We start from the raw sequence: 27,697 nt of genomic DNA, 5'->3' as shown, positions 1-27,697 counted from the left end.
TCGTGCGTGCGTTTATTTAAGCATATTGTTAACTGTTTGTTTTATTTGTATTTTCAGTGTATTATAAGTCTATTGCTGGTCAAGTGCAATAAATGTCTAATCAACTGACTTGAATACTGCTCAGAAAAATGCAAATTATTTGATATACTGTACAACTGTTTTCAAAGTAACGAAAACTGTTATTTTTACTATAGAGTAAATCAGTTAGTTCTTTTTGGAAGAAATAGTGATTAGAACGTATTACTTTTTTGAAGTAAGGTGTCCAACACTTCTTAAACAAAATTAAACAAAATTCTGTAATTTTATTTTGTATATTTTGTCTTTTATTTGCATATTTGGCAGTGGAGCGATTCAAAAGTAATCAATTTACATTACCTAGTATTATAGAATTCGGATTACGTTATTACGTTTCCCACGGGTAAATAGTAACTGTTTTGGATTTAATCCAAACAGTAATCCGATTACTGTACATTTTAAAGCAATCCTCCCAACCCCGGAGGCAGCACATGATCTCAACGGTAACCATGCGCATGAATACTGCACGTGCTTAGGTCACATGACGCGGATGTGGCGCGGCTGAAATGCGGAAGAAAATAGTTTTTCATTCAACATGTACGCGAAATAACCTAAACATTAAGAAGTAACATACTAATCAATCCTAATCTCGACAGCGCAAGCACTTTAAAACGGAAAGTAAGTCATTTTCACCTTCAAGTCATTCATTTCGTTAGCGGCATCTGCGCATCACCAAGTGTGAAACTTTTTTGAGGAACTAACTTAGAAGTTATTGTAGATACTTCCATTTTTTTCCGCCGAAAGCACAATAGTGTATTTCATATTAAGTGTTAGGTACACAGCGCTGTCGAGTGGTTGTTCAAAGAATGAAAGCCTTGCTCATCTCAACTGAGAGCGCCGAGGTCCTCTTTCAATGGACGGACCCTGGCTTCCAGCAAACCATCCAGGAGCAATATGGCGCGTCCCAGGAGGAAGGACAAAAGGTAAGGATGAAAATAACATTATAATTACATTTTATTGTGATTCTACCTTATGTGATGTATTGAAGCTTCCAGATTTTGAGGACAGCATCAGCACCTTGTTTGCACCCATCATCATCTCTTGCAGCTCCATTGTGGACGGGTTGGGGGACAGCTACACCTGCTTTACAACAGAGAACAACCACATCTATGTGTTGCACCAGGTATTTGGTTTTCAAACTGGCACCCACAAAAACATGCATGTTAGGTGAATTGGCCGGTCCAAATTGTCCCTAGGTGTGAATGACGATGACGGAAGCTGACGGCTAAGGAGCTCTGTGAGCATAGCCATTTGGTTCTGCTGATGCTGGACCTGTTGAAGAAGAGGGAAGATGTCAACCCACATCCGTCAGACCTCCACCTCAGACAATTGAAGTAGCTGTTATTGCTGTTGGACCTGTTGAAGAAGATGGGAGACGTCAACCGACATCCGTCGGACATCCCCCTCAGTCAATTGTAAATGCTGCAGGGCGGAGGGAACGAAGCGTGGTCGGAGATCGGAACAAGTTGGGCAGCCGGGACGGGAGAACGGAGCGTGGTTGGAGATCGGAACAAGTCAGATAGCCGGGACGAGCGGGAAGCAGGGATCGGGGATCAATACAGGAAACGGGTTGGGATCAAAACGGGAGCCAGAGTCAAAAGTGCTTGACTTGCATGCGCTGAGGTTCGCCGACGGACTGACCAGGAGTGAACAAGAATGACGTGCCTAAATAGGAAGAGGACTATTTTGTGAACGAGTGAGCGCAGATGAGGGCAATTGGCAAATCATGACAGTTCTCTTCAGTTCAAATGTTTCGAACGGAAACAGCAGTATGTAGCAGGAAATAATTTTATTGGACATAAAATTTGTTTTTATGTAAGTTAGTCCAGAATCTATGATTACATTTTCAAGAGCACTTCTCCAACTGAGAGACCTTTATGCCAGCTGCCTTATTTATGAGTGTGCTGTTTTTCCCTCCAGTTCGATGAGTGTCTCTACATAGCCATGAACGGAGACGGTGAAGAAGAGGAGGAAGATCTTAGGAGGAAGATCTATGTGACCAAGAAAATTATAGAGGTGCTCTTCGGAATGGTAACGCTCAGTGGGAGCCTGATCAGGAAAAAGTAAGCCATCTGACATTTGATTATTTTACTAAATTTCTGATTTTTTGGGGGGAATTGTGTGCTAAGGATGGGTGATATGGCAAAAAAAATCCCAACATTTTTTAAAAGATAGAATCACGATCTTATCACTTTAAAAAAACATTTTAAAGGTGCTGAACTAAAATGGGGGAATAAAGGACATATTTGGACAACTATGCCCCATAAAAAAGTTTTGATTTAAATAGTGCAAATACAGACGCTCCCCTACTTACGACCATTTGACATCCGAAAAACGGTAGATACCAATATTTTTGGGGATGTCGAAAAATATCCGGACATTGCTGTAAGTTAGATTTTGTATTGTGTGCAACTTTTTTAGAGTACAGGACTGTACTGTAGTGCTTCTTTCCACCGCTACTGGCGTATGGTGGCACTGTGAGAGGTCACCCAGCATCCACCCCGAAAAAGAAATCTGCTTCCTCCTCCGAGTTTGTGTGTAAACATTCTATACTGTATCTCCAGCGCGCTTAAAACTTTGATATTTTTATTGTTTAATATTTTGTGCATCCATTCAATATTGTTGGTGTAAAGTGTGAAGAAGAGGTGAGCTGTTTCATTTGAAATGAAAGTTGAATATGGAAATTTGGTGTTATTGAGAAAATGGTTGGATCGCTTTTTTCGGCCACTTTTTATAGGAGGATGAAATCGCCTAACTTTTGAAGCCCATCTTCCAAAAGTAAGTTAAACTTAACTTTATTTCTCTTTATAGAGCATATTGTTTTATGAAATGTTTATTTTTAGTACACAACAATACAGGTTACTTATGCAATCCGTAAACATACTTATACAAACCTTAAACATACAAAGTATAGCACTGAAGCAACTTACAAACCAATTCAACTTACGAACAATCGTTCGAAAGTAGGGCAGCGTCTGTATGTAAATTTGTACTAAATATCATGGGGTTTAATAATACCCCCAAATTTACTGAAAGAACACTATTTCTACTCGCTCAACTTTATCACACACTGCCTTCAAGGTACTAAGAAGGCTCTTTTAAAATGCTTAGCCCTTCCCTGAAAATACCACGTCAGCATTGATAATTATAATGATAATAATAATGATTGACCTGTTAATGGCCATAACACTCTGTGAACGTGCGATCTCGGGTAGCTAAGTTTGGGTCGGAGACTGCCTCAAGTGCTGTAATTTGCAAAGGTTTTAGTGTTGTAAAGTAGACGTCTCCAAATAGCGTCTTTTGGAAATGACTAAACACACCCTTAAAAAAATGTGTAAAATACAATAGTTAGTTTTTCAGATTGTGATAAATTTGACATGGTACTAAGTAAGGGTTCAAGCTATTGTCTCACCTGTTTTCCAGCTAAGATGCCTATGGTACACTAATCTGCAGGTATTAGATTGCAAAAAATAATTGGCGAGAATAATGTTAGTCACACTTGCAGTGATTATTCAGTTTGGGACAAAACTTCAATATGTTTCTTTACAAAAAAGACGAAAGTTGTCCATATTCTCCAAATGGTTAGAGAACAGCTTTCAATTTACTTTGGTTATGTCTTGGATCAGGATTTTAGGCAATTTGCACAAGAATCTTAAGGGGTTAATGTTGTGTTTTTAAGGTCAGGGAAATTCTTAAATTTTGGGTGAAATGCTTAAAATAGTTGCCATTGCCATATTTCGTGGCAGTCTAACTCTAAAGTCGAAGCAATAAATGAAGACATTTTTTATTTTTATTTTTTTATTATTTTTTTTAAGTGCGTGAAAATGAAGCCGACACGCCTGCTCTGTGGGCTTGTCATTATGGCGTTGTCATGTGAAGTGTCACCGCCTCCTACTGTTTTTACCCAAGAGGTCAGGACAGATCTATTTTTAAAAAAGGCTCTTTTGGCTCAGCTCCCAAATGGCTCCTGATATTTTATTATTTTATTTTAGTGCTATTCCTCTCAATAGTTATAAGACACTATGCACCAAATTATTTTGTAATTATCAATTTGATATGCTTTGCTGGGGATCCTTGAAAAACACATGAAATATGAATTAGAATATTGTCAGATCAACAAAATGGATAAAATACAAAACGATTTCAGATTTTTACATACCGAACACTTTTAAAGTCGAACAACAACACAAAATTCCTTGAAATACAAAACAGTAAAATATCAATTTTAACTTTTCAGTGCTTTAAATACATGATAAAAGGCACACAAAAATATTTACAATTCTTTATTAATTAATTTAAAAACAGATCCTCTGAAAAACCTGCAAAAATTGTAAGTCAAAATAAGTAAAACAAAAAGCAAAAGATCAAGATTGAAAAGCTTGAATCCACTCAGCCTCGGAGCAATCAACGATCAATAAAACGAGTCCAAATTTGGCTCGTTTTTCTGCCTTTTATACATACTGTACTTCATTTCTTTTTTGTCTTTGTATTAAATGCAATCTTTGCCTTGCACCTAAAGACCCTTTTCTGCGTTTGTAAAGTGTGACATAGCCATGCTGGCCACATGTTGTTGAGGCAGACAGTTAGAATTCATGTCACTTTAAGGCGGCCCATTGACACCAAAAGATCGTATTTCATAAATAGGAACAGCTCATAATAGCACAAAATATGTGCTAGTAGCAAGATAGCAACTTTATTTTAGTCATCAAAGTCAACAAAAACAAATAGATTTTTGATTGGTGCTGAATTTCTTCTTTTGGAGGTACTGGAAAAAAATTGAAATTGGCCTTGAAAGAGCTTAAAAAGTACTTTAATTTGGCCATTAAAAAGTTGTAAAAACTCTGCTGACTGTACCCCCGACAGTTCATGAAATTGAATTTCCCTAAGGGTACCAAATAATTTGAATTAATAATAATAATAATAATAATATAATGATGATGATAATAACATCAATGTACTATATTTATAAGCATCTGTCTTTTATGCATTTAGTTAAGAATCATCAGGTAATTCTGTTCTCATAACGTGGTACCACTTCGTCTATTTACCGTAAATTCCGGACTATAGAGCGCGTCTGATTATAAGCCGCACCCACCACATTTTGGGAGGAAAAACGATTTTGTACATACACAAGCCGCACCTGTATATTGGCCGCATGCGCCCACATTGAAATAACGCAATACAAACACGATATTAACCCATACCCGATACAGTCCAAAAAACAGCTGGCAAAATGAGCGGAAAATGACACCGGTACTTAAGATTTAATGCAGACCTCCAGAATTCGGATGCCCGTTGAAAGTAATCCAAGGAAAAAAGTGTATATTTCCAAAGGTAAGGGTGGGAAAAATATATATCCACTATTGTCAGCCGCGTCCACAAACACGTCTCACCTTTACTCCACTTCCCGTCAGCCCGCGTTTGCCCCGCCCCTTTTTTCTCATTTGCTCGTACAAAACATATCAGAATAAGTTTCTAAAATAAATACATTACAAAAATATACAGTTGCAAATACATATTATACATGGTTACACATATTTACAAAAAAAGACGGTACACCGAGAGAGTTTTCAAAGCTTTAATAATAATAATAATAATATTATAACTTTAATCCCAAACCGTGCCTGTGAAGGTTAGCAAAACGCTACTAGAAACACGCTCGCAACTCGGTAAACAGCTCTGTTAAAAAAACATACCCTACTTATAGTAAGCACGGTAAATCCTCCTCATCTTCCTCCATATAACTGACGTCATCAAAGCCATCTTCCTTCAGTATGGGAAAGATACTTTGTCCCATAGACGTCGTGCCACGCTCCCTTATTCAAAAACACGCTAGCATCACGCTCGCAAAGTAGACTTTACGTGCGGTTGCTCTGAATCCCTCTATATCGGACTGCTCTATTGCGTTTAGCTTGAAGGTTGCGTCATGTGCCTTTCTTTTTCCAATTTGCATGAGGATATGTCTACGCTAATTTAATTTGTGCACAAGCTAAGAAGTTGCAGTCTAAATCTTACCTTTTGTACTTGAGCGCCACTGGCGGCCGTTAGAAAAATTACATAAATTGGCCGCATCACTGAATAAGACGCAGGGTTGAAAGTTTGGCAAAAAAGTAGCGGCTTATAGTCCGGAATTTACGGTAATCATTTTAAGTGTTTCACAAAATAAAACTTCCAGGCAGTCACCTGACACAATGGACGGAATAGCAATCCGTAGGCAATGCCTGTATGGGGACTTGCTGATTTTGCTTACCTTGTGTGCTTTGTGAGTTGTTTGTGCTCTAACCAGCAATTTAAAAACGGTTTTGATTGGACTGTCAGGCTAGTGATAGCCATATTGAGGCCTCATCGTCCCACACAGTTTCACCGAAAGGTTTCATTCAAAACGGTACTTTACTGATCCCTGTTGCAGCATAGTAGTATTGCAGCTGTTTATAATATTTTGCAAGGAATTCCTGAAGAATCAATTTTGTTAATTAAGTGATTACAATAATGAGTACTGGAAAACTTATTAATAACTCTTTTTTTCCTCACCACTAATAAGGACATTAATCCACACATATGTACAGCAGAGGCCGAGAACCTTTTTGACCCAAAGAGCAGAAGCAAAAATATTTTTGGGGTGGAGAGAGAGACAGCGCCATACCACATATTTTAAGACAAAATTTAACAAAACCACATACACGCCCTCTAGACAAAAGCTTACTCTTCAGCACATTTTGTTTCACAGTGTGACGTTAAATAATTTGATGAACTGTATGAAATAATAATGGTACCAGAGACTGTCCCATAGAAATATACCACTGTCTCCCTCCCACAGTTACCTAAGAGCAATGAGAATCATTATGACTCATTTTTGTCCTAAATAATGATTTCAAAACATAGTCCGAGCAAAGTTCTGTTGTAAAAATGTCACAAAATAATTCAAAATGGGATATATGCGGTTTTCCTTTGGTGAAGACTGTGTGTACAGCTTGTTTTTCATTATAAAGTCTCTCAACAATTAACATAGATTTTCAAATAAGCTTCCATATAAAGGATTATTTAGCGATTTACTGCCAAAATGGGGTCTGTTGGTGTGACACCCTGACTGTGTACTGTAGTTAAAAATGTGTCCTTTATATATTGGACTGAACCCATGAAAATTCAGTATTGTCTTTGCTCTGGTGTATCAACTGATAAATGTATGTGCACTTTTCATTTTATCTCAGAGCTAGACGTACTCAAGGAAAGAGCCATATATAGCTCGCGACCCATAGGTTCCCCGACCCCTGCTGTTCAGTAACATCACAAACCACTGTTTTTTTCTTTTGTTTAAGAAAACTTTTGTCTCCAATGCAGTGGGAGTTAATCCAAAGAAGAAAAAAAAAACAAAAACAAGTTTTAATTTCACAGTCTCATTTTACATGGGGAAAAAGTTTCTGTTGGGGGCAATGTTCCCTCTAATTTTCCACGGGTCTGAGCGTTCACACAAAGTTGGTGAGCAACGCTTGAAACAACAGTGAGCCACCATAATCCCAAGTGTGGCAAGATAATTAATTATCAAACATGTCCAAAACTTGACATCAAGTTACATTTTGCTCAGTTTCCAGCAATGCAAAATTATTTTCTTTCTTTTGAATGAATTGACTCATGTACTATTGCAAAGGTTGAACAGCCTACAAACGTTGTTTGTTCTTACAATTCTTTCACAAGTTATACATTTCTTTTTATTTCCTGATATATTTTGTCGCATAATAGTAACATTTTGGGGGGCTTATTTAGTCGGTTGTAAGATACAGAATTGTACTTAATCACATTTTTTAGTGGAAATACAATGTTGGATTCACTTGATATAATTGGAAATTATTTGAATGCAACACAAACTTTTTCTTCATTTTTCCGTGTTTTTTTTCTTTCTTTTCTTTTTTTCTGGCTTTTTTCTAAATTTTTCCTTCTTTTTTTTCTCTTCCTTTTGTTTCTTTTTTTCACTACTTTTTTATTTTGGTATTTTTTTCTTTTTTTGTTCTATTCCCCCTTCCTTTAAGTCATTTTGTGCATAATTTTACTTAATATTTGGTCATGTTGGGTTTAAAGAAGCAAAAACAACCTGAAGAGCAGTTTAGGACCCGAAAGAGCCGGTTCCTTTTTAGTGAGCCGAGCCGAAGAAGCCGGTTCTCGACATACTCTACTTAATTTACTCAACTTTGTTCGACTTCAAAATACCGCATTTAGGACACAACGTCAGGGGAACCCGTGTATTTTTACCTTCATGCGCAGTAACTTTGACTTAAGTCGCTTCTTAATAAGTACTTTTGAGCCCTCATTTTTGTGCGCAGGCTAGATTTTCTTGTGCGCCGAGAATGTGCGAGCAGTGCGCAATTGCGCACGCGCGCAGCTTAGAGGGGACACTGGTTGGGGGTAACTTGGGAAAAGGTTGCACATAAGACTTCTATTGGCTAGTGCTCAAAGGTGCAACCGCACATGCTACCTGATGTACATATTAGGTGTATTTGTGTTCTCTTGCTCTGTAGTCTGCGTCCCCAAGACACAAAACAAAGAGCTCGTCTGTGGAAACATCTCCAGAGCCTGCTTGACACCTACGAACTCCTCATGGAGAATGATCAGAGCTTCTTAGTGGAGGTAAGTAAGGCTTTTGATGATATTTAAACCTTTTTTTGCAGGCAGTTCTCAAATTTTTAAAAGTTTATCCGCAAGATAACATTTTTATTTGGTATGATGAACACAGGTTGAAATTAGAATTTACCTTTTTATCAAAGAAGGGATTCTCAAACAGCGCACTGCAGCAAAGTGGTGTCCTGTTGGCTCAGTGATAGAAACATTTTGAGCTATTCCTAACACATTTTTTGCGAGTTGCTAACTTAATGGGTGGATCTGCAATAACAAAAGGCCTGGTTTTGTTTTGTTTGTTTGTTTTGGGTGTTGTAAACAGAAATGCCCCTATTTATGCATTTTTGATACTTGGGCACCTATTGTCTGGGGTTGTTTTAAATGTAATGACCCAGTTTGTTGGAAGGTGTTTTTTTCTCTTTTTTTTAAATTCAGCCCATTTTAAGGTTGTTGTTCAAAACTAAATTAGCCATTTATTTTGTTATTTCAAACAAATCAACCAGTTTACTTAAGTCATTCATCTGTTTAATGATACATTAATTGGCTAGCTGCCCATCCTCATTATGGTATTAATTAGCATGTTTTTATTTTTTGGGAAGAATAATCAAGGACATTTTTGGAAAGTAGAGGGTCGATCTACTCTTGACCCATGTGTGTGCATTTCTTTTTTCAGAATATAATGTAATTTTCTTTATTACCATTAATCAGGGTTCATACAGGTGCTTGAAATCCTTGAAAAATTTTGAATTTTAAAATTGTGTGTTCAAGGTCAGGAAAATGCTTAAATTTTGGCTGAAGTGTTGGAAAATGCTTGAAATTATTTCCACTGCCATGTTTATGGACTTGATAGACCATGCTTTTAAATGAAGAAAACTAAAAGTGAGTAAAAATGACGCCGATGGTGACTCAGTCGTCATCATTGAGTTGACATGTGAAGCCTTACTGCACATTATGCACTAAATTATGTTGTAAATATCAATTTAATATGTTTTATATATACAGGGATCAGAATGGAGATTTTCATTTTCAGCTGAAATAGCCAGCGTCCAGCCCCAGACTAAAAAAAAAAAACAAAAACAAAAACTGGGTTTTAGGCAATTTACTTGTCCAAAACCATGCTTATATTTATCGTTTAAGTAACATTTTTAGAAGATTAAAATAATTTGCCCACATAACTGATTTTTTTGTAAATACTGCAAGATAAGTTCAAATGCAGTTCAGTCCCTGCAGCTTGTGCGACAATGCGGCCAATTTTTCTAACGGCCGCCAGGGTGCGCCAGAGCAATAAAGGAAAGAGTGAGACAGTCGGATTTTGAATTTGTTTGCTACGCAAGAGAAAAAGTGAAAAAGTCGGAATGCCTTTGGGGTTCAAAAACAGCGGAAATCCGCGGATCCGCGGAAAATTCTAATCCCTGTATATAAATTGGAATATTTACAGATTTACAAAAATGGGTCAAATACAAAACATTTTTAGATTTTTACACACTGAGCAGATTTAAAGTCAAAGAACAACAATAAAAAAATTCTTGAAAATGCAAAACAATAAAATGTGAATTGAACATATAACTTCAGTGCAAAAAAAAAAAAAGATAAAATGCAAAAAGAAAGAAAGATTGAATGCACTCTACTTCGGAGCAATCAATATCATTAAAATGAGTCCAGATTTGTCAGTTTTTTTTCTGCCTTTTACACATACAGTACTTTCTGTCTTTTTTGTCTTAGAATCAAACTCAAATTATTACCAGGCACCTTAAGACCCCTTGCCGTGTTTGTAAACAAGTTTGACATAGCCAAGCTGGGCACACATTGTTGAGGCAGAATGGCAGAATTCTTGTCAGTTTAAAGCAACTCATTGACACCAAACGGTTATAGATCATAGATGGGAACAGCTCAAAATAAAACAATTCATGCACTGGCAGCAAAATAGCAACTTAATTTTAGCCATTAAAGTCAACCAAAAAAAAAACTTCTTTTGATCGGTGCTGGATTTCTTTCTTTGAAGGTACTGGAAAATATGGCCTTGCAAGTGCTTGAATTTGGCCATTAAAACGATGTACAAACCCTGAATAATCACAATTGGCACGGCAGCTAAGTTATTAGCGCGGTGCAACCCGAGTGAGGAATAGCGGTGCAGATAATGGATGGAACATTGATCACAAGCGATTAGACGTGCCACTTTATGATAAACAAAAAAACCCCTCTAAAATTAGAACACTGGCTCATGAATTTTACTTTAAATACATTACATACAAACACATTTCATGATAGTTTTTTTGGGGGTTTTGTAATTATTATTATTATTATTGCAATGTTAAACAATGTGCCTATTGATGTATGGCGCTATTGATCAACATGATTCAGGCTGTGGAAAGGCTGATCCACCCTACGCTGTGCAAGCAGTGCATTGAGTTCCTTGAGCGCCGATTAGTTCAGCAACTCAACAGCAGTGTGGAGAGGGCGGGAGAAGATGTGCAGCATGCTTTCATCCTGGTACACACCAAATTACTGGCCTTCTACTCCAGGTTGGGTGCATGCTTTTGCATCCTTGCTTCAGTAATTGAATTCTGCAAACATGTTTTCACTTGGGCCTTTATTGCACCAACAGCCGCAGTGCAAGCACATTGGCCACTTCTGACCTTTTGTCCCTCATCATCCTTGCCCAAAACCTGTATCCGAGCAACATTGAACCAGATGACAACGCCTCTGAGGTACTGCAGATGAAAAAGTCACCACATAGCAGGGTTTTATGGAGTGATTGAGTTCTCTTGGACTACAAGTTGTGTTGCATGTTCTTTTCAGGACTTGATAATTAAAAAGGTTTAAAAAAAATCCAACTTGAAGCTGATTTTGCCAAAGCAGATAAAAATACAGTTCATATGTTAAATCATATTTTAGTTACAGTGCAGATATTGAAATGTTTTTATTTTTTTATTTTAAAACTATTTTTGGATTTTTTTTTTTTAATTCAATTTTTTTTAATCAATAGCGGTTATTTTCTGTATCGTGTTTTCACGACCATAAGGCGCACCATACCAAGAGGCACAGTCTCAATTATATGTGCCATTGTCGTATCTAGCCCACATAAAAGGCTTACCTGGTAATAGGTTGCAGGCTTTATAAAGGCTCCAGGTACAATCTGCTATACAACCGTTAACGTTTTAATGTTCTATTGTGTCCTCTACTACATCTACTATACACCAAAGCACACTCACAAATGTGCATATTTGAAAATAGAGCAGGGCAACATCGACAGCACCGCACCCCGCAAAAAATATGATTCAAGATGTGTTTATCACATCAGTCACTTAGCAAATTTTCGCAATCTTGCTGAATCATTATTTTTTCACGGGTATGCATGTAAGAAGTAATGTTTGCTAAAATAAGACTTCACAGATACCTTGAAAAAGTACACCAGCGCTAAGGAATGAGGCATCGGTCACCAAAATCAAAATGCTGATCATCATCGTGATGTTTGCTGATGGCGTTAAAATGTGCTTGAGGCCTGAAATGAGCACGCAAAGGGGGCATTTTGATGGTGAAGCGTGGAATAAACCATTTTTCATTATTCTTTTGCGCATTCTCATTCTTGCATTTTTTCTTGAATACTTGTTTCTCCACGCATTATTGATGAAAATTTTGCTCACAAACATAAATAATCCTTATTCTTTGTCACTTTAATGTTAAGGATAACGATAATACAACTGGTTCAGGACCAGAGAGATTTTACACTCCTGAGCTTTCCCCTACGAACTCCAGCGGTTCAGGTAAAATTATTATTATTTTTTCGTCTTTGTTTTCACTTGAATTTTGACAAAAGAAAAAGTCTCCTCGATTTGCTATTACATAATTTTATTTGCTTCATAAAATCACAACAACTGACCATTCACCTACCTTAAACCTAGCTAAAACACTCATTCACTAGCAGATTTATTTTTCAGTAAAGTTTAAAAAAATGAGGTCAAAGTATTACCTTGAAATATTAAAATCATTATAAATTTGTTATCGGTGTACATCATTTAAAACATCTGTCTTTTCAGAACAACAAGTAAGAGAAGAAGCAACATTATTTGAATTTGTGGATCCAGACATTCACGTTTGTATAAGCTATTTGTTTTTTTCACATCGCAAAAAAGGGGGCTTCTCATTAAGCTCCTGTGTGCAGATGGCAGAAGACAGTCTGCACACTTTGGATCTCCCCCCCACTGAGTTGTCCACACCAAGAAGAGTATTTCTTGAAGTGTCCCACAAAGAGGGGCTGTATCCCATGATGCCTCATTCCATGTACTGTCTTCCACTGTGGCCTGGCATACAACTGGTGCTCCTCACTAAGGTTTGTGCACCTGCATGTGTCTCCAACTTGATCCTAACAAGTATCATCTTTGCTGTGCTGGATCCAATCAGATTTCCCCGAGTGCAGTTGCAGTGTCCGTCTACATGTTCCTTGAGGCCTTCACCAAGCTAGAGAAGCGCTTAAATGAAGGCCAGGAAGGGTCCTCTGCTATGAGTGGTCAACCATCAATATACGACATCAGAAGCAAATTAGACAAGTTCATCAAAGTTCTGGGTTCCAGTGATATTCAAGTACGCACTCTTTTTAAGGCAGTATATCAATTTTATCTTTTAATCTTAGTATTTTAGTTAAACCGCTGTCATCAAAACCAGTTCATGGTTGTGCCTCAGCCGGTGAGCTGTACTGTCTTGCAATTTGCTGACAAACTGCAAAATTGGCTGCTGCTTTTAGCTCTGTGACTTCCCTGCCCTTTATTTGGATTTTGGCTGGCGTATTTAAGTTGTGGATGCCAAGGCAACATTCACAAGGTAGTGCATGCAGATTGGTCTAAATTTTAAATGCATGAGTGCAATAGAAAAAAAATTGTGCTTTACATAGAACAACTAGATTTCAGCGTTTTTAAACATTCTAGGGAAGGACAAAATCCAGCAATAGCTGGAAGGTGACTATGTGAAACAATGCCCTGAGCAGTACATGGCACTTTTGTTCTCTTGTGACGTAGTACTCTCTTCAATACACCCCCTTCTCTATATCTCAATAGGAAAAAGCAAACATATTGTGTGTTTTCTAATGTAATTAAACAAACGGACAATTTGGCATCCAAAACATGTTACGCATGGCTAGTGTTTGCACTGATCTGATGCTACAGTCGTAAAACCAAAACATAAGTTAAAAAGATCTTGCCCACTTCTTGTCGGGCACCTTTAGTGTACTCAGAGAACAAAACCAGCTGTCTGGCGCCATTGCCGGCCTAGCAGTGTGGCTATGTGCAGTGCCGATTTTGTATTAAGGAAAAGAAGCATAGCTGGTGTGTCAAAGAAATTTTAGCTCACGAGCTACACGGTAGAAAAATCACTCTGACGGCATTCAGACTAGTTAATTAATGGCTAGTAAGTGTGCCTTACCTGTAGGGCACGGAATCTTTTGGAGGCTCACAATTAAATTCCGATTATTATTCAGGGAAGTAAGATTTGATTATAAAACGATTATTGAGGGATTTTTTTTAAATAGTTTTTTTCATTCACTAAAATTGTATATCCTGTGTTTATTATCTGTGCATTTATACAAAATGCTAAACATGGATCAACTTTCACTAAAGTTAATGTAACTCATGCCAACTTGAAAGTAACAAACATAGACACAAACACTAATTTAAGTACAAATTATTTAAATCGTTGGTTTTATTATTTAAAATTATATTTCTGCTTTTTCAAAATGACATTTATGAAAATATTTGTCTGAAATTGTAAACTTTGCTGTTAGTTTTCATATCTACTACAGAAAGGATTTAATCTTTAACCTTAACCTCTGCAAAGACACCCGTGTGTTATTTTTTTATTTTTCAAACCAGGGGCTAATCGATAATTTTCAACATCACGCAGTAAACACGAGTGCAAGGTATTGCCTTATACACTGCATCTGTGACTTATTTTTAAGTAAAATAACATTGTGATGGGTGTTTCCTTAAATGTTCTCTGATTGATAAATGGTGCAGTAGTCAGCAAATACAGCTTATGTGGGTGGTTTGCTTGGGAGTGGCACCTGGCTTTGGCCACATCCAGTGAACATGTTTATAACTGCAAGGCTTGGTTTGACGTGATGCAGATCATTTTCTCTGTTGAGCTTCTCTCACTATTTTCTCACGGGCCGGTTTAATCCAGTAGGCGGGCCCTTATCCGGTCAGTGGGCCAGATTTTCTACACCTATTCATTGGCGTCTCTAATGCTCATACTATGCATTTTTATATAGTTGCGTTTCTACAATCAATGCTGAAATTAAGAAGATTTGTAGATATAAAGTCCATGATCATAAATTTAACAATTTTACATGTGCGTTTCACCATACATCCAAAATAGACAAATATATACAATTATTTATTAAATTATTTTGTGTAATTCTACCTTATGTTTAAAATGTTTGTATAGATCAATTAATTCACTTTCTCAATCCAGTCTACACAGTTACAAAATGTCTGGAGCGAGTTCAAGAACAGAGCTTTTTCCCGGGGTGGGCCAGGATTTAACAGAGAGTGAGTTTCTTTGCAAAACATTGTCTTCATTGAAACGTCCAGGATTGTCAGTATTGCTGTGTTTTCTTCCCAGTCTTATTCTGTGGTGTAAGAACATGAAGACCCAGCTGTGTGGCATTTACAGACAGTGCTTCTTTGACTGCGGATCGGCCAACGCTCCTCGAAGACTCTCTCCTGCCCTGCAGGAGCGAGCCCAGGCCATGTTGCAGTGAGTCTCTTTAAGCATTGTTCTTCCTCAAAAAGCAGCAAGAGCCTCAAATTGTCTTTTTAGATAAAGCTCTCGATGCCTATGATATCTTAGGGTAGATGTCCCCAAGACGGCTTATGGTCCAGATACGACTCGTCTTCACGTTTACGGGGCCTACCATAAGAACCCCATGTTTTTCAATGCAGCATCCACATTTCTTCTTGTTCTTGGCAAGATGAACAAATGGGGAAAATAATGAAAAGCAGCATTGTGTTTTTAACAATTTAGCAATGTAAGCAACAGGCTCTTAAGGGTTTTGGATAAGGTACTCAGTACTGACTGAGGATGTTTCCATCCTTTGGTTGGAGTCAGTATTGTCACTTTTATCTTTTGCATTTTTGCAAGCTTTGCCATCTAAAATTTTGTGGTGAATATGCCAAAGCAGGATTAAAGATAGCTGTCTTTGTTTTGCTATATTGATCACAATAAACAACAATTTTACAGTTCGCCATTCTAACTATTATCACACATTACCCAAGATCCCCACAAGTGAAAGGTAAACTAGTCCCTCGGAGGAAAAAAACATTTTTCCCAGACATTTATCTATCTACCATAAGACCCCCATCTATCTACCCTGGTCATATCCCTCGAGAGGGGTGACCGACAGCAAGACAAACGCATACAAAAACAAAGAAAATTTAAAAAAGGGAAAAAGTTGCAAAAAACACTCAAAAATGTTGGACCATGGCCAACCCAAATGCCCAAACACCCAAACATGTTAAGCACCTTGGCACCCAAGTTGGTCATGCTATCGTGCCTCCAGATGAAACGGGACACAAGAAAGCGGCCATGTCATTCGGGTCAGGGTGACTTAACACACTCTTCTGTTCAACAGTAGGGCCCGACAGCTTTCACTGGTTTACCCCTGCCGCATCATAAAAGTGCCCTGCCCATCCCTCCATAACCTGATTTTGAAAAAATACAGTGAATGCCCCTAGCCAATCAATATACCGGTATGTGTAAAAACCATTATACGTGGAAATTTGAACTTTCATTTCCCATTAGTTTTCTTCTGCACTTTTGTTTTCTCACCTCTCACATCCCCTGTCTTCTCACAGGGAAAAACTGATAGATTGGAAGGACTTCTTGCTTGTGAAAAGCAAGAGAAACATCACCATGGTGTCATATCCTCTCATAATGTTTTTGAGTAGGTAATATGTCCTTCAGTGCTTTTACAGGCCTTGACACACTTTATCTCACATACCTGGAAGATTTCCCAGGCCTCATCCACTTTATCTACGTGGATCGATCCACTGGCCAGATGATTGCACCATCCCTTAACGTCGGTGAGAACACAACATCTGAGCTTGGCAAGGGGCCGGTCGCTCAGTTTATTAAAAGCAAGGTGAGCATGCGTCACTTAACTGATGTGTTTGGCTGCCGGCGATTGACTGTATCCTAAGAACACTCACACTAATAATGCTCCCAACAGTTCGGGAATTAAATGATTTCAATCACTTTGTCATCTTACACTTTCATTAGTGTGCTAATGTACAGCGCTTATGTACCTGTCAGTTATAAGAGTAATACATTTTTGTACATATTGGATGGCACTGTTATGCCTAATTTGGTCCCTCAACGTGTACTGTTTATATATCATCGTAAATATATTTTCTTTGCAAGAAAGGTTTGGAAGCTGGTGAACAAAATGCGCCGCTATCTCCAAAACGGTTATTCCACTGTCACGCTGCGAGACGGGGACTTCTACTTTTGCTACTTCCTCTGGTTTGAAAATGAAACCGTAAGTTTGTTGGTTTTTTACTATCATGTGAAAGTAGAATTTCAATTTCAGCAAGTGGAACACGAAGTTCAAGGTTTGTCTAACTCTGAACTATGTCTTAACTAATGTCACAAAAAAATTACATATCAAATGTTCCTGCACACGCACAAGATTAGTAAATATGAGTTAAGTTTAATATTTCTGTTTTATGGTCCTGTATTTTGGAGCACAATAACAAAGGAAAAGCCTCGTAATTAATATAAGGTAGTTTCACTTTAACTTAAGTGATTTATTTTTTTAAGTGGCACACACCAGTGCTCAATGAAATTAGAACCATGTGTAAGTTTAATACTAAATACTAAACGTCCAGGGAAAACAAGAAGTCAAAATCTTTGTACAATGATGTTTTTTTTAAACTGCAGTTTTTGAGAATTAATCGCTGAAACAGAGAGAAAGAGAGCCAAACCAGTTCAAAAAGTGTAAGCCCTGCATCAGTGTGCCTCCCCCTTGTATTATTTAAGAGAGTTGACTGCACATGTTCAAGACAGGAAAATATACATATAATGATTAAATGACTAAATGTTCTATAAATGCTAATATTGAGTTCAGGCACAAAAGCACTTAAGAATGTCTGGTGTTTGCTGTTCTTCAAGATCGTGTTTTCCCAATGTGAACCATAGAAAAGCAAGCCTTCTTATTTAGCAACAGAAGCATTAAAATAAGTATAAAGCATTTAGACTTCAAATACAATAAATTGACAGTTTCCATGCAATACCCATGATTTGAAACAACAATCTTATAAGTGTTTAAAAGTGAAAGGACACTCTAAAGTAGTTAAACTAAGTCACTGTTAACATTTTTGGAGCTGTTATCATGATCAAGAGTTGCAGAACAAAACAAAGAGGAGCATAGATGGTATTAATCTGTATTTTCTGCCCTATTGTCATTCATTAAATTTTCGTGGCCCTGTTTGGATTTTCTGTCTTTCATAAACCTTTTAACCAGACATTCACGACGGTCCATCTTCGGTTTCATGTCAGAAGATTTTAATTTTCTTTTGTTTTTAAAATTTTATCTTAGTTTGACTTCAGACTTAACTTGAGTCGTCCAACTGATTCATGCTCAGTGAAACATTCACTGGTAAACTGCTTTCGGATGCCCATTACATCGCACATGAAAGACTTTCAATACTCATATATAATTTTCATCAACTCAAGCCACATTCTTTTTTTTTTTTTATAGACTTTAATCGCAGAAAGTCCCAAAGGGCTGCACGGGCCATAATTATAATTATGATAGATACAACATCCCCTAATCTCAAACCTACATGAGGGCAAGAAAAAAAAAAAGAAAAACCTTAAGAATGAGCCCAACATGAGTAATTCCCTCCTTCCATGAGGACCACGCCGCAATGCAAATTGATAGGCACCAATAAACAAAAAATAGTCAACACCAACAAAAAACATAAATTGTAGCTGAAATATGAGCAAAAAGTTCAAGACAGCAATGATAAAGCATACTATCTTGATCACCTGAATTATGCAGTATGCTCCTCATGATGGCATGCACCAGGTCTTGGTGCTGGTCCGCTGACTCAAAATGGATGCATTGTGCAACATCTCAGCTCTGTCGCCTCCACTTCGGATGGTAGCCACTTCCTCGTTTTTCCTCTTTGTTATCATCCTCGACCATTAGATCGCTGTTCAGCGGCAAGAAATGTGCCACTAAGACAGCTATTGGTGTGTGAGTGTGTGTGTGTGTGAATGGGTGTGAAGCACATTGCAAAGCGCTTTGCGAGGTCTTCATTGACTTGAAAAGCACTATATAAATGCAGACCATTTACCATTTACAATAGTCATCATTGAACTCTTGCAGACGCTGGTGGAGTCACACAGACTGGACATCAACAGTCACAGCCAGATGAATCTTAATAACTTTATGATTAGTAAATCAACAAAAGTATGAACGTGTAGTAAAATTATTGATCGCTTTCTCTGACTTCAACGATCTCTGACATATGAATGCGATATGTCGGTCAAAAAATTTGGATTTCCACATTTTCGAAATGCAGCATTACGTTGGAACTTTACATTGAGTCAGTTTCTAACCTGCTGTTGTCGTCGTAGTAACTTTGGGATGAGAAAGTGTAGGTTTAACAGTTTGTTGTTAATTGATTTAAAGTATAGCTGGGTCCATGCTGTACGAGGGAATGCGTAGTAGGCGTTGTCCAGCTAATGCCCAAACCCGTTGTGGCAGCGTGCCGCCTTACCACCCTAGACAGTTCCGGGTTAAGATTTTTTCCGGTATATGGTTTTCCTCCGATTACATGTGTTCCAATTCCAAAGTATTGAGCATATCAGTCTCATCCACGTTTTTTTTTCTGAACACACTTATTTACGAATTACCCAAAGTTGAAAATCCTAAATCATATTTACCTACATTAAACATTTCAAGATTCATCATTTCCGTCCTTCCCATTTTAAATTCCAACCAGTAAGCTCTTTTATTATGCTTAAGGTTTGATAAAGAACATTACCAACACAAATATTTCACATAATTTTCCCAATATTCAGGTTTTTACAAATTCAAATTATTGAAAACATTACCACATTCCTTTATTCATTGATTGATTCAATTTGTACTCCACATTTTAAATTTGATTCAGTTTTATCTAATAAAATATCCAGCATAATGTGTTGAGTAACACAGCGACTCAAACAATACAAATGAAGCACATTGCAAGCCCCGCCCTTTTCCCCCCTTACCCCCTTGTTTTTTTTTATGTTTTTTTTTGAACAATTTTATTGACACTATTAACAGCAAATAAACAATGTGAGGTTTGAACAATTTTTCTCGACAATCTTAACAGCAATTACGCATATTCACAATTTAGTTATTCACAATTTCGTTATACCTGACAATATGACGTTTTAACAATTTTTTCGACATTTTTAAAGCAATTAAACACACAATATCATTATATTATATCCCAACAATATGAGTTTTTATCGACACTTTTAACAGCAATTAAATACTTCTTGTTTTTTTTTTTTTGTTTGTTTTTAGCAAATAAACAATGTGAGGTTTGAACAATTTTTCTCGACAATCTCAACAGCAATTAAGCATATTCACAATTTCGTGACGTTTTAACAATTTTTTCCGACATTTTTGACAGCAATTAAACACACAATTTCATTATATCATATCCCAACAATTTGAGTTTTTATCGACACTTTTAACAGCAATTAAACACATTCACAACTTCACCACGTCAGATTTTAACAACATGAGGCTTGAACAACCCCCGTCGACACCTTCAACAGCAGTTAACCAATGTGTAAAGGGCAATACTATTATGCAAGGGCATAGCTCTGTCTTCTCAAGTGGGATTCCATCCTACCCTCCCAAGCAGCATCCTCCAGTCCTCTGCCTGGGATGCTCAGATGGGTCCTCACCCTTCTTACTTCTACCTTCCACAACCACCCGAATAACCAGGCCGTTGCTGCCGGGACCCCCGGTTCCCTCCTCTGGGTGGGTGCAGACAATTCTTCTTTATGGCTGCGTCCAAGGCTTGCCGCTCGCCGATTTTACGGTATCTGCAGCCATTCGGAGCACAGCCACGGGGGGATCTGCCTGCACCTCCTTACCAGCAGGTTCCTGGAGGTCCTTATGGCGTCTTTGATGGCGGCGAGAGTGAGCCAGTCCTTGACAAAGTCGTTCTGTGACCTTTTCGACCGACTCACCCCGTAAAGCACGTACTGTGCGTCAGGGACCTCCCCTGCTGTCAAGTCCGGGAATTTTCCTAGGTGGCCGGCCATTGCCCACAGGTCCTCGGCAGCGCTGCACCCACAAAAAAGGTGCCTCTCAGACTCCTGGGCGCCACAGCCAGGTCGAGGGCATGTCGCGCATTAAAATAGGGAATATGTGTGTGTATTGGAGATTTGTGAAAATATCTATATACCAAAGCCATATCCACTTTGTTGGAGGTGGCTAGTGTCAAGATCACACTCGCATTCACTGAGCATCCATTCCCTTTTGCTCTTCCTAAACTGACACCAAATATTAAGCCCACAGCAAAACAATGGGAGGTTGCTGTGCCATGCAACCCTTCATCAGCAGACAGCATACAGTTTTACCCCCTCTGCATTACATGCGTCGATATAAGTCATTCTTAACTATCCTTTGCCATTCACATCCATTCCTAGAACACAGTCTTGCATCCATTAATAGAAGCGACCTCACATCCATATATTTAGCAATTTTAAAGTTATTGAGCTACCGGAGGCTAGACAAATATTTAATGCAAAACTTCACTCTCCCTCAATTGAATGCTTTCCTTGTTTTCAACCGCCATGGTGTGTTGATTTCTATGCTACCCGTAAGAACATGGAAACCGAGCAGCGGCCAGAGAATTGAAAATGGATGAATCGATGGTTCCCAAGTGGAAAAAAAAAAATCCGTGAAGTCTTTATCTGTGTGTTTTACTTTGTAATCAATATTTAAGCAAACCACAATCAATCTCAGTTTTGCTCTCGCTTTATTTTTAAATGCGCACACTTGCATGCTTTGTGTTGTTGTGTTGTTGTAAGGTGGTTGCAGTAGAGCGCACCCGTGCCTTTCTATGGAGTGTGCCCTGTGTATGTGTTAAATACAGAAATAGAACCAGCTACAAAGACTCCGCCTTTAAACACTGTGCGCCCTATGTTCATGAAAATACAGTAAATGAATACAGTTGTTGGCCAAACCCTATTCCTGAGTTCTTATCAAACCCTATTCCTGAGTTCTTATCAAACCCATCAGGGCTACAAGTTGGAAGCAGTGGAAATTCCCGTCCTCCCTGATGACTCCGCCCCTATTGGGATGCTGGCCTGGGACTATTACAGGTGAAAAAACCCCACAGCCGAAGCGTTGTATGATATTTAAACCAACATATTCTCTGAACTCAGGAAGCTGCTGCGCTACTACAGTAAAAGCCACCAAGGCGAAGTCATCAAGTGCTATGAGTTGCTCACTGTGCATCTGGGCGTCATTTCCACTGACATCATCCTGCAGCACTGCAGGCAGTTGGCCAGCAAACTCTGGGAGCCCTTGCGCAACCCACTCCTCTAGACAAGCAATCACGAACCTTTTCTGTCCAATGCACAAGTTTTCACAGCCAGGTTCCAAGATCAGAATTAAATATGTTTGTACTTTTTCTATAATAAGAATACAAATTATAATAAACTTCAGAATCTTTATTATTGTTCCCAAATTTATGGAATAAAGTATGATGAAAGAAAAGAGAGGGCGGCGAGGAGTATATGGCAGCTTGAACAGCCACTACATTATTAATCATTTTCTCCCCATCTCATATTTTTATTGTGGGGATTTGTGACCAAGAACTTGAGAGGAGAGGTATCAACAAAACCAAAACAAACATATTCTTGGATGGTAATGATTCATGGGGGCAAGACTAAAGGACACAACCCTCAGAGATATGACCTTGATTATAGTAATCCCTTGGTGTTTTTTGGGGTTGCATTCCAAAAAAGTTCTGCGATAGTCAAAACCTGCTAAGTAGAAACATTATTTATTAATTTGATATCTGTAACACAATATATACGACTAACAAAATGTGAACTATTGATGTAATAAAAACACAGAATTACAGTTGAATGGAGGAACTTTATTGTTATTATACAATAGTACAACTAAACTGGAGGGATTCTCCTTTTGGTGTAAGAAATTTATGTAGAGAGAGGCCAGGTAGATGCATGCTACCACCAGGGATCCTCGGAATGAGCAGGTCTCCGTGATGATTAAAATACAATAGTTACAAATGTATATGTGTACCACGAGTTGTACCAGCGCCAGGTCATCGGTTTCATGGGTAATGGATGTAGCGTTGATGAGACACAAGCTCGGCAGGGGTGGCAAGTAAGGATTGTTGAGTAGTCTCGCCACAGCAGTAGGCCTGACTCGCAGCACCGCTTTTGCCTCAAGCCTCGACGCCTCCTCAGCCTCTACCCAGAACTGATATCAATGTGGAGCACCCACTAGTGATCAGCATTTCTTTGCACTCTTCTGACTTTTCGTCAGAGTCCGATTCAATTGTAGAATTTATTTTCAACGTAACAAGTAGGTTAAATAAGACCTGTTGCCGTGCTTCAATTTGTTTTGGGTGGACACATTGACTTGTGCTTACTCCAAGCTGATTCTGAGCCCTATCATCTACACTGTAATCAAAAATGCCTCTCGCTCATAGCTAACTCAACGGGTGGAGCCGGATCAACCATTCTGATGTGACAGCCAAATTACAAGTAAGTATTGACTTGTGCGCCTGCCCAGCCGATTGACTGACAGCATACACCAGCCTATCAGTCGCGCTCACCTAACTCGCACACGGCCCTCCGCAACCTGCTCCTGTGGTAGCATTTGCTGTGTGTTGTCTGTTGCAGAACACAATGCAGGATAAAAATCCGCAAAGTGTCGAAACCGCAAAAAGAAAACGATACAAAAATGGATCACTCTACAGGAAACATGCTCTCTTGGGGTTTTGGCTGTGAGCTGATCACATATGAGTGAATATATTATTTTTCTCTTGTGTAGTTTTAGCAGTAAGCCTTCCAGAATATCAAGAACAAGCCCACAAAATAACCACAATGTAGTCTTGAAGTAGAAACCTTGCTTGGCAAGAAGTAAATACTAGGATTTAAACAATTATTCAGTTGAATCTGTGCTTATTATTTCTGTCATTCCTCCCCTTGTAAAAAAAAACCTTGCAAAATAAAAACAAAAAAAATCTTGACTCGAGTATTTTAATCTACGGCTGCTGTAACTTGAAGCAGGGATGTGATTTTTCCGACTATAGTCAGAATTCCGACTTTTTCACTTGCGTAGCAAACAAATCCGACTGTCTCACTCTTTCCTTTATTGCTCTGGCGCACCCTGGTGGCCGTTAGAAAAATTGCATAAATTGGCCACATCGTTGCACAAGCTGCAGGGTCTGAACTGCATTTGAACTGACCTTGCAGTATTTACAAAAAAATCAGGTATGTAGGCACATTTTTTTGTTATTTAAATCTTCTAAAGATGTTAAATTATTAATTTAAGCATGGTTTTGGACAAGTAAATTGCTTAAAACCCAGGAGCTTTGGGGGGGCATCGCCCCCCAGTGCCCCCCACTGGGCTCTGCCCTGGGCCCCCAAACCCCCGGCTAGGTTTCAGACTTTTTCTCCTCACCTCAATCACATCCCTGTTGAAGCGAGACGAGAAGTCATTGTGCATGAACAAACCGCTCCAACGATCGCATTGGATTTCCGTTCTCGTAAAAGTTTGCCACTTAATGTTCTGGAGACGATTGTGTGTGAAAATAAGAGTACTTGATATAATCTACCGTTTATTCTACTTAAAGCTGTCAGACTGTTGAAAACCAAATGGCCTCTGTGAGAACGATTAGGAAATGGTACCCAACTCCTGAAGTGGCTGCAAATTTTATCGAGTTTTTAAAGGGCTTTTCCGCCTACGTCGTACGTCAGCCAGTGATTTTATTGTTGAACATTTCGATAAAAATCTAAAATCAGGGCATGGTCACATAGCTTCACTAGCTATCAAAACTAGAACAAGAAAATGTAAACATCCCTGGAGAAACTGCTCAAATACCCCAAAAGACGATGCAGAAGGTGGAGAAACAATGATGATCCATTAGACAGGCAACAGTCAACAAATCAGGACATACAATAAAACACTTAAACAGGCTAGAATAACATAATTCTCCAATCTTACTTTTGAAAATAAATACAACGCTAAATTTTATTTTCTCCACCTTCAAACTTTTAACTAAAGCTGATTTTAAAAAGTTTCCGCTGGTGCCTACAAATTCTCTTTGTGACGACTTTGCAGACCACTTCTGAAGTAAAATTACTGAAAATCAGGTCCGTCTTCTAGACCATCAGAATGAAGATATACAACAATTGGACAATTGATTTTACCTGAGGAAACACTGAAGGGTTTTGGCTTGTTTGATGCATGAACTCTTTTTTTAGAAGACAGCCTTTAAAATTAAATTAAATGAAATGATCTGCATTTATATAGCGCTTTTCAAGTCAATGACTTCCCAAAGCGCTTTACAGTGTGCTTCACATTTCCCAATAGCGGCCGTGATCCGTGCAGCCATGTAAGGCGCTAACCTGCTTATCGGGGGTATTAGGGGTTCAGTGTCTTACCCAAGGACACTTCGGCATGTAAGACGGACGAGCCGGGATTGGAACTGGGATCCCTTAATCCTAAAACGATCGCTCTACCTCCTGAGCTACTGCCGCCCAAAAAAAAAGTTTCAGCCAGGTCTAAGGAGCAATCACAGTACAGCGAATGCCATTTAAAAAAATTAAAATATAAGGTAAAATCTGGATTTTGATAAACACACAGTTCTGGTGCTACTGGATCTCTGTGCCGCTTTTGACACTCCGCATTTTATTAAACATACTCACAAACCTGTTGGGCATCTCTTGTACTGTGTTGAACTGGTTTTGTTCCTATCTCACAGACGGATGCATGTTACTCCAGAACTCATGAAATTACATGTTGAGTTCCCCAAGGTTCAATTTTAGGCCCAGTACTTTTTAATCTGTATATACTTTCCCTTATACATCAGGAGACACGGCGTCAACTTCTATAGTTACGCTGATGACACCCAGCTATACATTGTCCCCTGATGAAGCAGGTACTATAGATACCCTTTTAAAATGCGTTTCAGATATCAAGTCATTGACAGGGTTGGGGAGGGTTACTTTAACTTCATTACTTTCAATTACTTTTGGATTACTCCAATACCAGATATGCTAATAAAAGACAAAAGAAACTAAATATGAATAAAATTACTAAATTTTGTGCAGGCTTGGGGAGTAATGGAATACATGGAACGGCAAAAATGATGTTGGTAAGCTGTTTGGATTTATTTTCATTTTGTTTCTGTCGCATTTTATGTTAGTTTTGCCGGAGATCAAAGCCAGGAGAGAAAGCTTACCACGTGTTGTGAGTCATAATTTTATTCATATTTAGTTTCTTTTGTCTTTTATTGGCATATTTGGTATTGGAGTAATCCAATGGTGATTGAATGTAATCAAGTTAAAGTAGTCCTAAACCATACCTTGTCATGGATGGAAAAAATACTTCCTACAGCTCAACCAGGACAAAACGGGTTTTACTCATTGGTACTGAAAGTCAAAGATAAACTACAAGATTTTAGACCTTTAGATTACGTTAAATGACACCCAAGTTTTTTCGAATCTGAGCTCAATTTTATTCCACATATCAAAAACATAACTACAATTAATTCTATTATCTCAAGAATATAGTCCGAGTTCGCCCGTTTCTTTATCAGGCAAACACGGAGGTACAGATGCATTTTTTATATATATTTTCATTTAGATTATTGTAATGCCCTGCTCTCTGGTCTTCTTAAAATAAGTATTGCTAGCATGCAGCAACAACAAAACTCAGCAGCACGGGTGCTCATGGGGACCAGGGGAAGAGATAACATGACACGAGTTTTAAAATCGCTGCATTGGCTCATTGTGCGTTTCAGGATCAATTTTAAGGTGCTTTTACTTGTTTTTAAATGTCTTAATGGTCTTCTGCTATCCGTCTGATTTGCTTTTATTATATCAGCCCTCATGGGTCCTTAGGTCCTCAGGCAGTAGCTTGTTGACTGCTTCCATGGTGAGGACCAAAACCTCAAGTGAAGCAGCACTCAGCGTCTTAGGTCCTCATGTATGGACCAGTTTGCCGGAGAACATCAGGTCTGCAGGGCTCTTCCTATTTTTAAGAGGAGGCTCAAGACCCACTTTTTTGATATGGCTTTAAATTGATTATTTTTGACCTGTTCAACTTCTAATTTTATATTGTATGATGCTTTTTTATTTGTGGGAATCTTACCTTCTTGTTGTATCCTCAAAATTTTTATATAGCACTTTGAATGTCAATTTTTTGCCTGAAAAGTAATTTCCAAATATATTTGATTTGAAATGTTTAGGTGCCTGAAATAGGTCCTTTCGAAATGAGCACTTTTGAAATCACATTCCCCTATATCCTGAGAAAAAAATACAATCTTTAGTTTTTCAGATTTTGATCAAATTTGACAAGTTACCAGGTAGGTCTTCAAGCTATCGTCTCACCCATTTGTTCTGCTTTGATGTCCATGCTACAATCATCTGCAGGCATTTTATTGCAAAAAAAAAAAAAAATTCAGGCATGAATAGAAAACCTTGATTTCTGTGAGTTTGAATTTAGATTATTCAATGTTAGTAGCACTTGCAGTTTGGGACAAAACTTCGGTGTGTTACATTTCAAAAGAGAAAAACCTTGCATACTCTCAAACGGTTCAAGAACAGTAATTTATATACCCTGGGTATGTTTTGGATTGGGACTTTACATTAACAATAAAGGCTTGATGTCAAATGTTAGTATGTATGAATTTGTCTTGATTTTTCACCCCAAAGATCATGTCTGGATTAATGGCTACAATGAGCC

At 38.3% G+C, this 27,697-nt stretch overlaps 1 protein-coding gene across 1 annotated transcript; it reads left to right on the top strand.

The window, feature by feature from the left end:
* The first annotated feature begins 559 nt into the window (after positions 1 to 559).
* On the top strand, positions 560 to 22,843 carry hps1 (HPS1 biogenesis of lysosomal organelles complex 3 subunit 1). Its single transcript, XM_088351577.1, has 18 exons — positions 560 to 693; positions 844 to 998; positions 1,064 to 1,198; positions 1,996 to 2,138; positions 8,586 to 8,694; positions 11,044 to 11,204; positions 11,288 to 11,390; positions 12,368 to 12,446; positions 12,720 to 12,775; positions 12,845 to 13,012; positions 13,084 to 13,263; positions 15,145 to 15,221; positions 15,295 to 15,429; positions 16,527 to 16,595; positions 16,672 to 16,813; positions 17,096 to 17,209; positions 21,989 to 22,071; positions 22,135 to 22,843. Coding segments are annotated over exons 1-18 (2,073 nt in total). The 5' UTR covers positions 560 to 692; the 3' UTR covers positions 22,298 to 22,843.
* The last annotated feature ends 4,854 nt before the right edge of the window (positions 22,844 to 27,697 follow it).

This window comes from Urocampus carinirostris, chromosome 13, assembly GCF_059441175.1.
Source record: "Urocampus carinirostris isolate Australia breed hairy pipefish chromosome 13, RoL_Ucar_1.0, whole genome shotgun sequence".
Lineage (NCBI taxonomy): Eukaryota > Metazoa > Chordata > Actinopteri > Syngnathiformes > Syngnathidae > Urocampus > Urocampus carinirostris.
Note: the sequence above shows the minus strand (reverse complement) of the source record. Positions and strands in the feature narration are given on the sequence as shown.

Bases quoted from the DNA above. Each gene is read 5' to 3' on its own strand.
- hps1 (XM_088351577.1), top strand. The intron at 12,447-12,719 runs GTAAAATTATTA...CTGTCTTTTCAG, and splicing joins TACGAACTCCAGCGGTTCAG to AACAACAAGTAAGAGAAGAA. The intron at 16,596-16,671 runs TCCTCTCATAAT...TTATCTCACATA, and splicing joins AACATCACCATGGTGTCATA to CCTGGAAGATTTCCCAGGCC.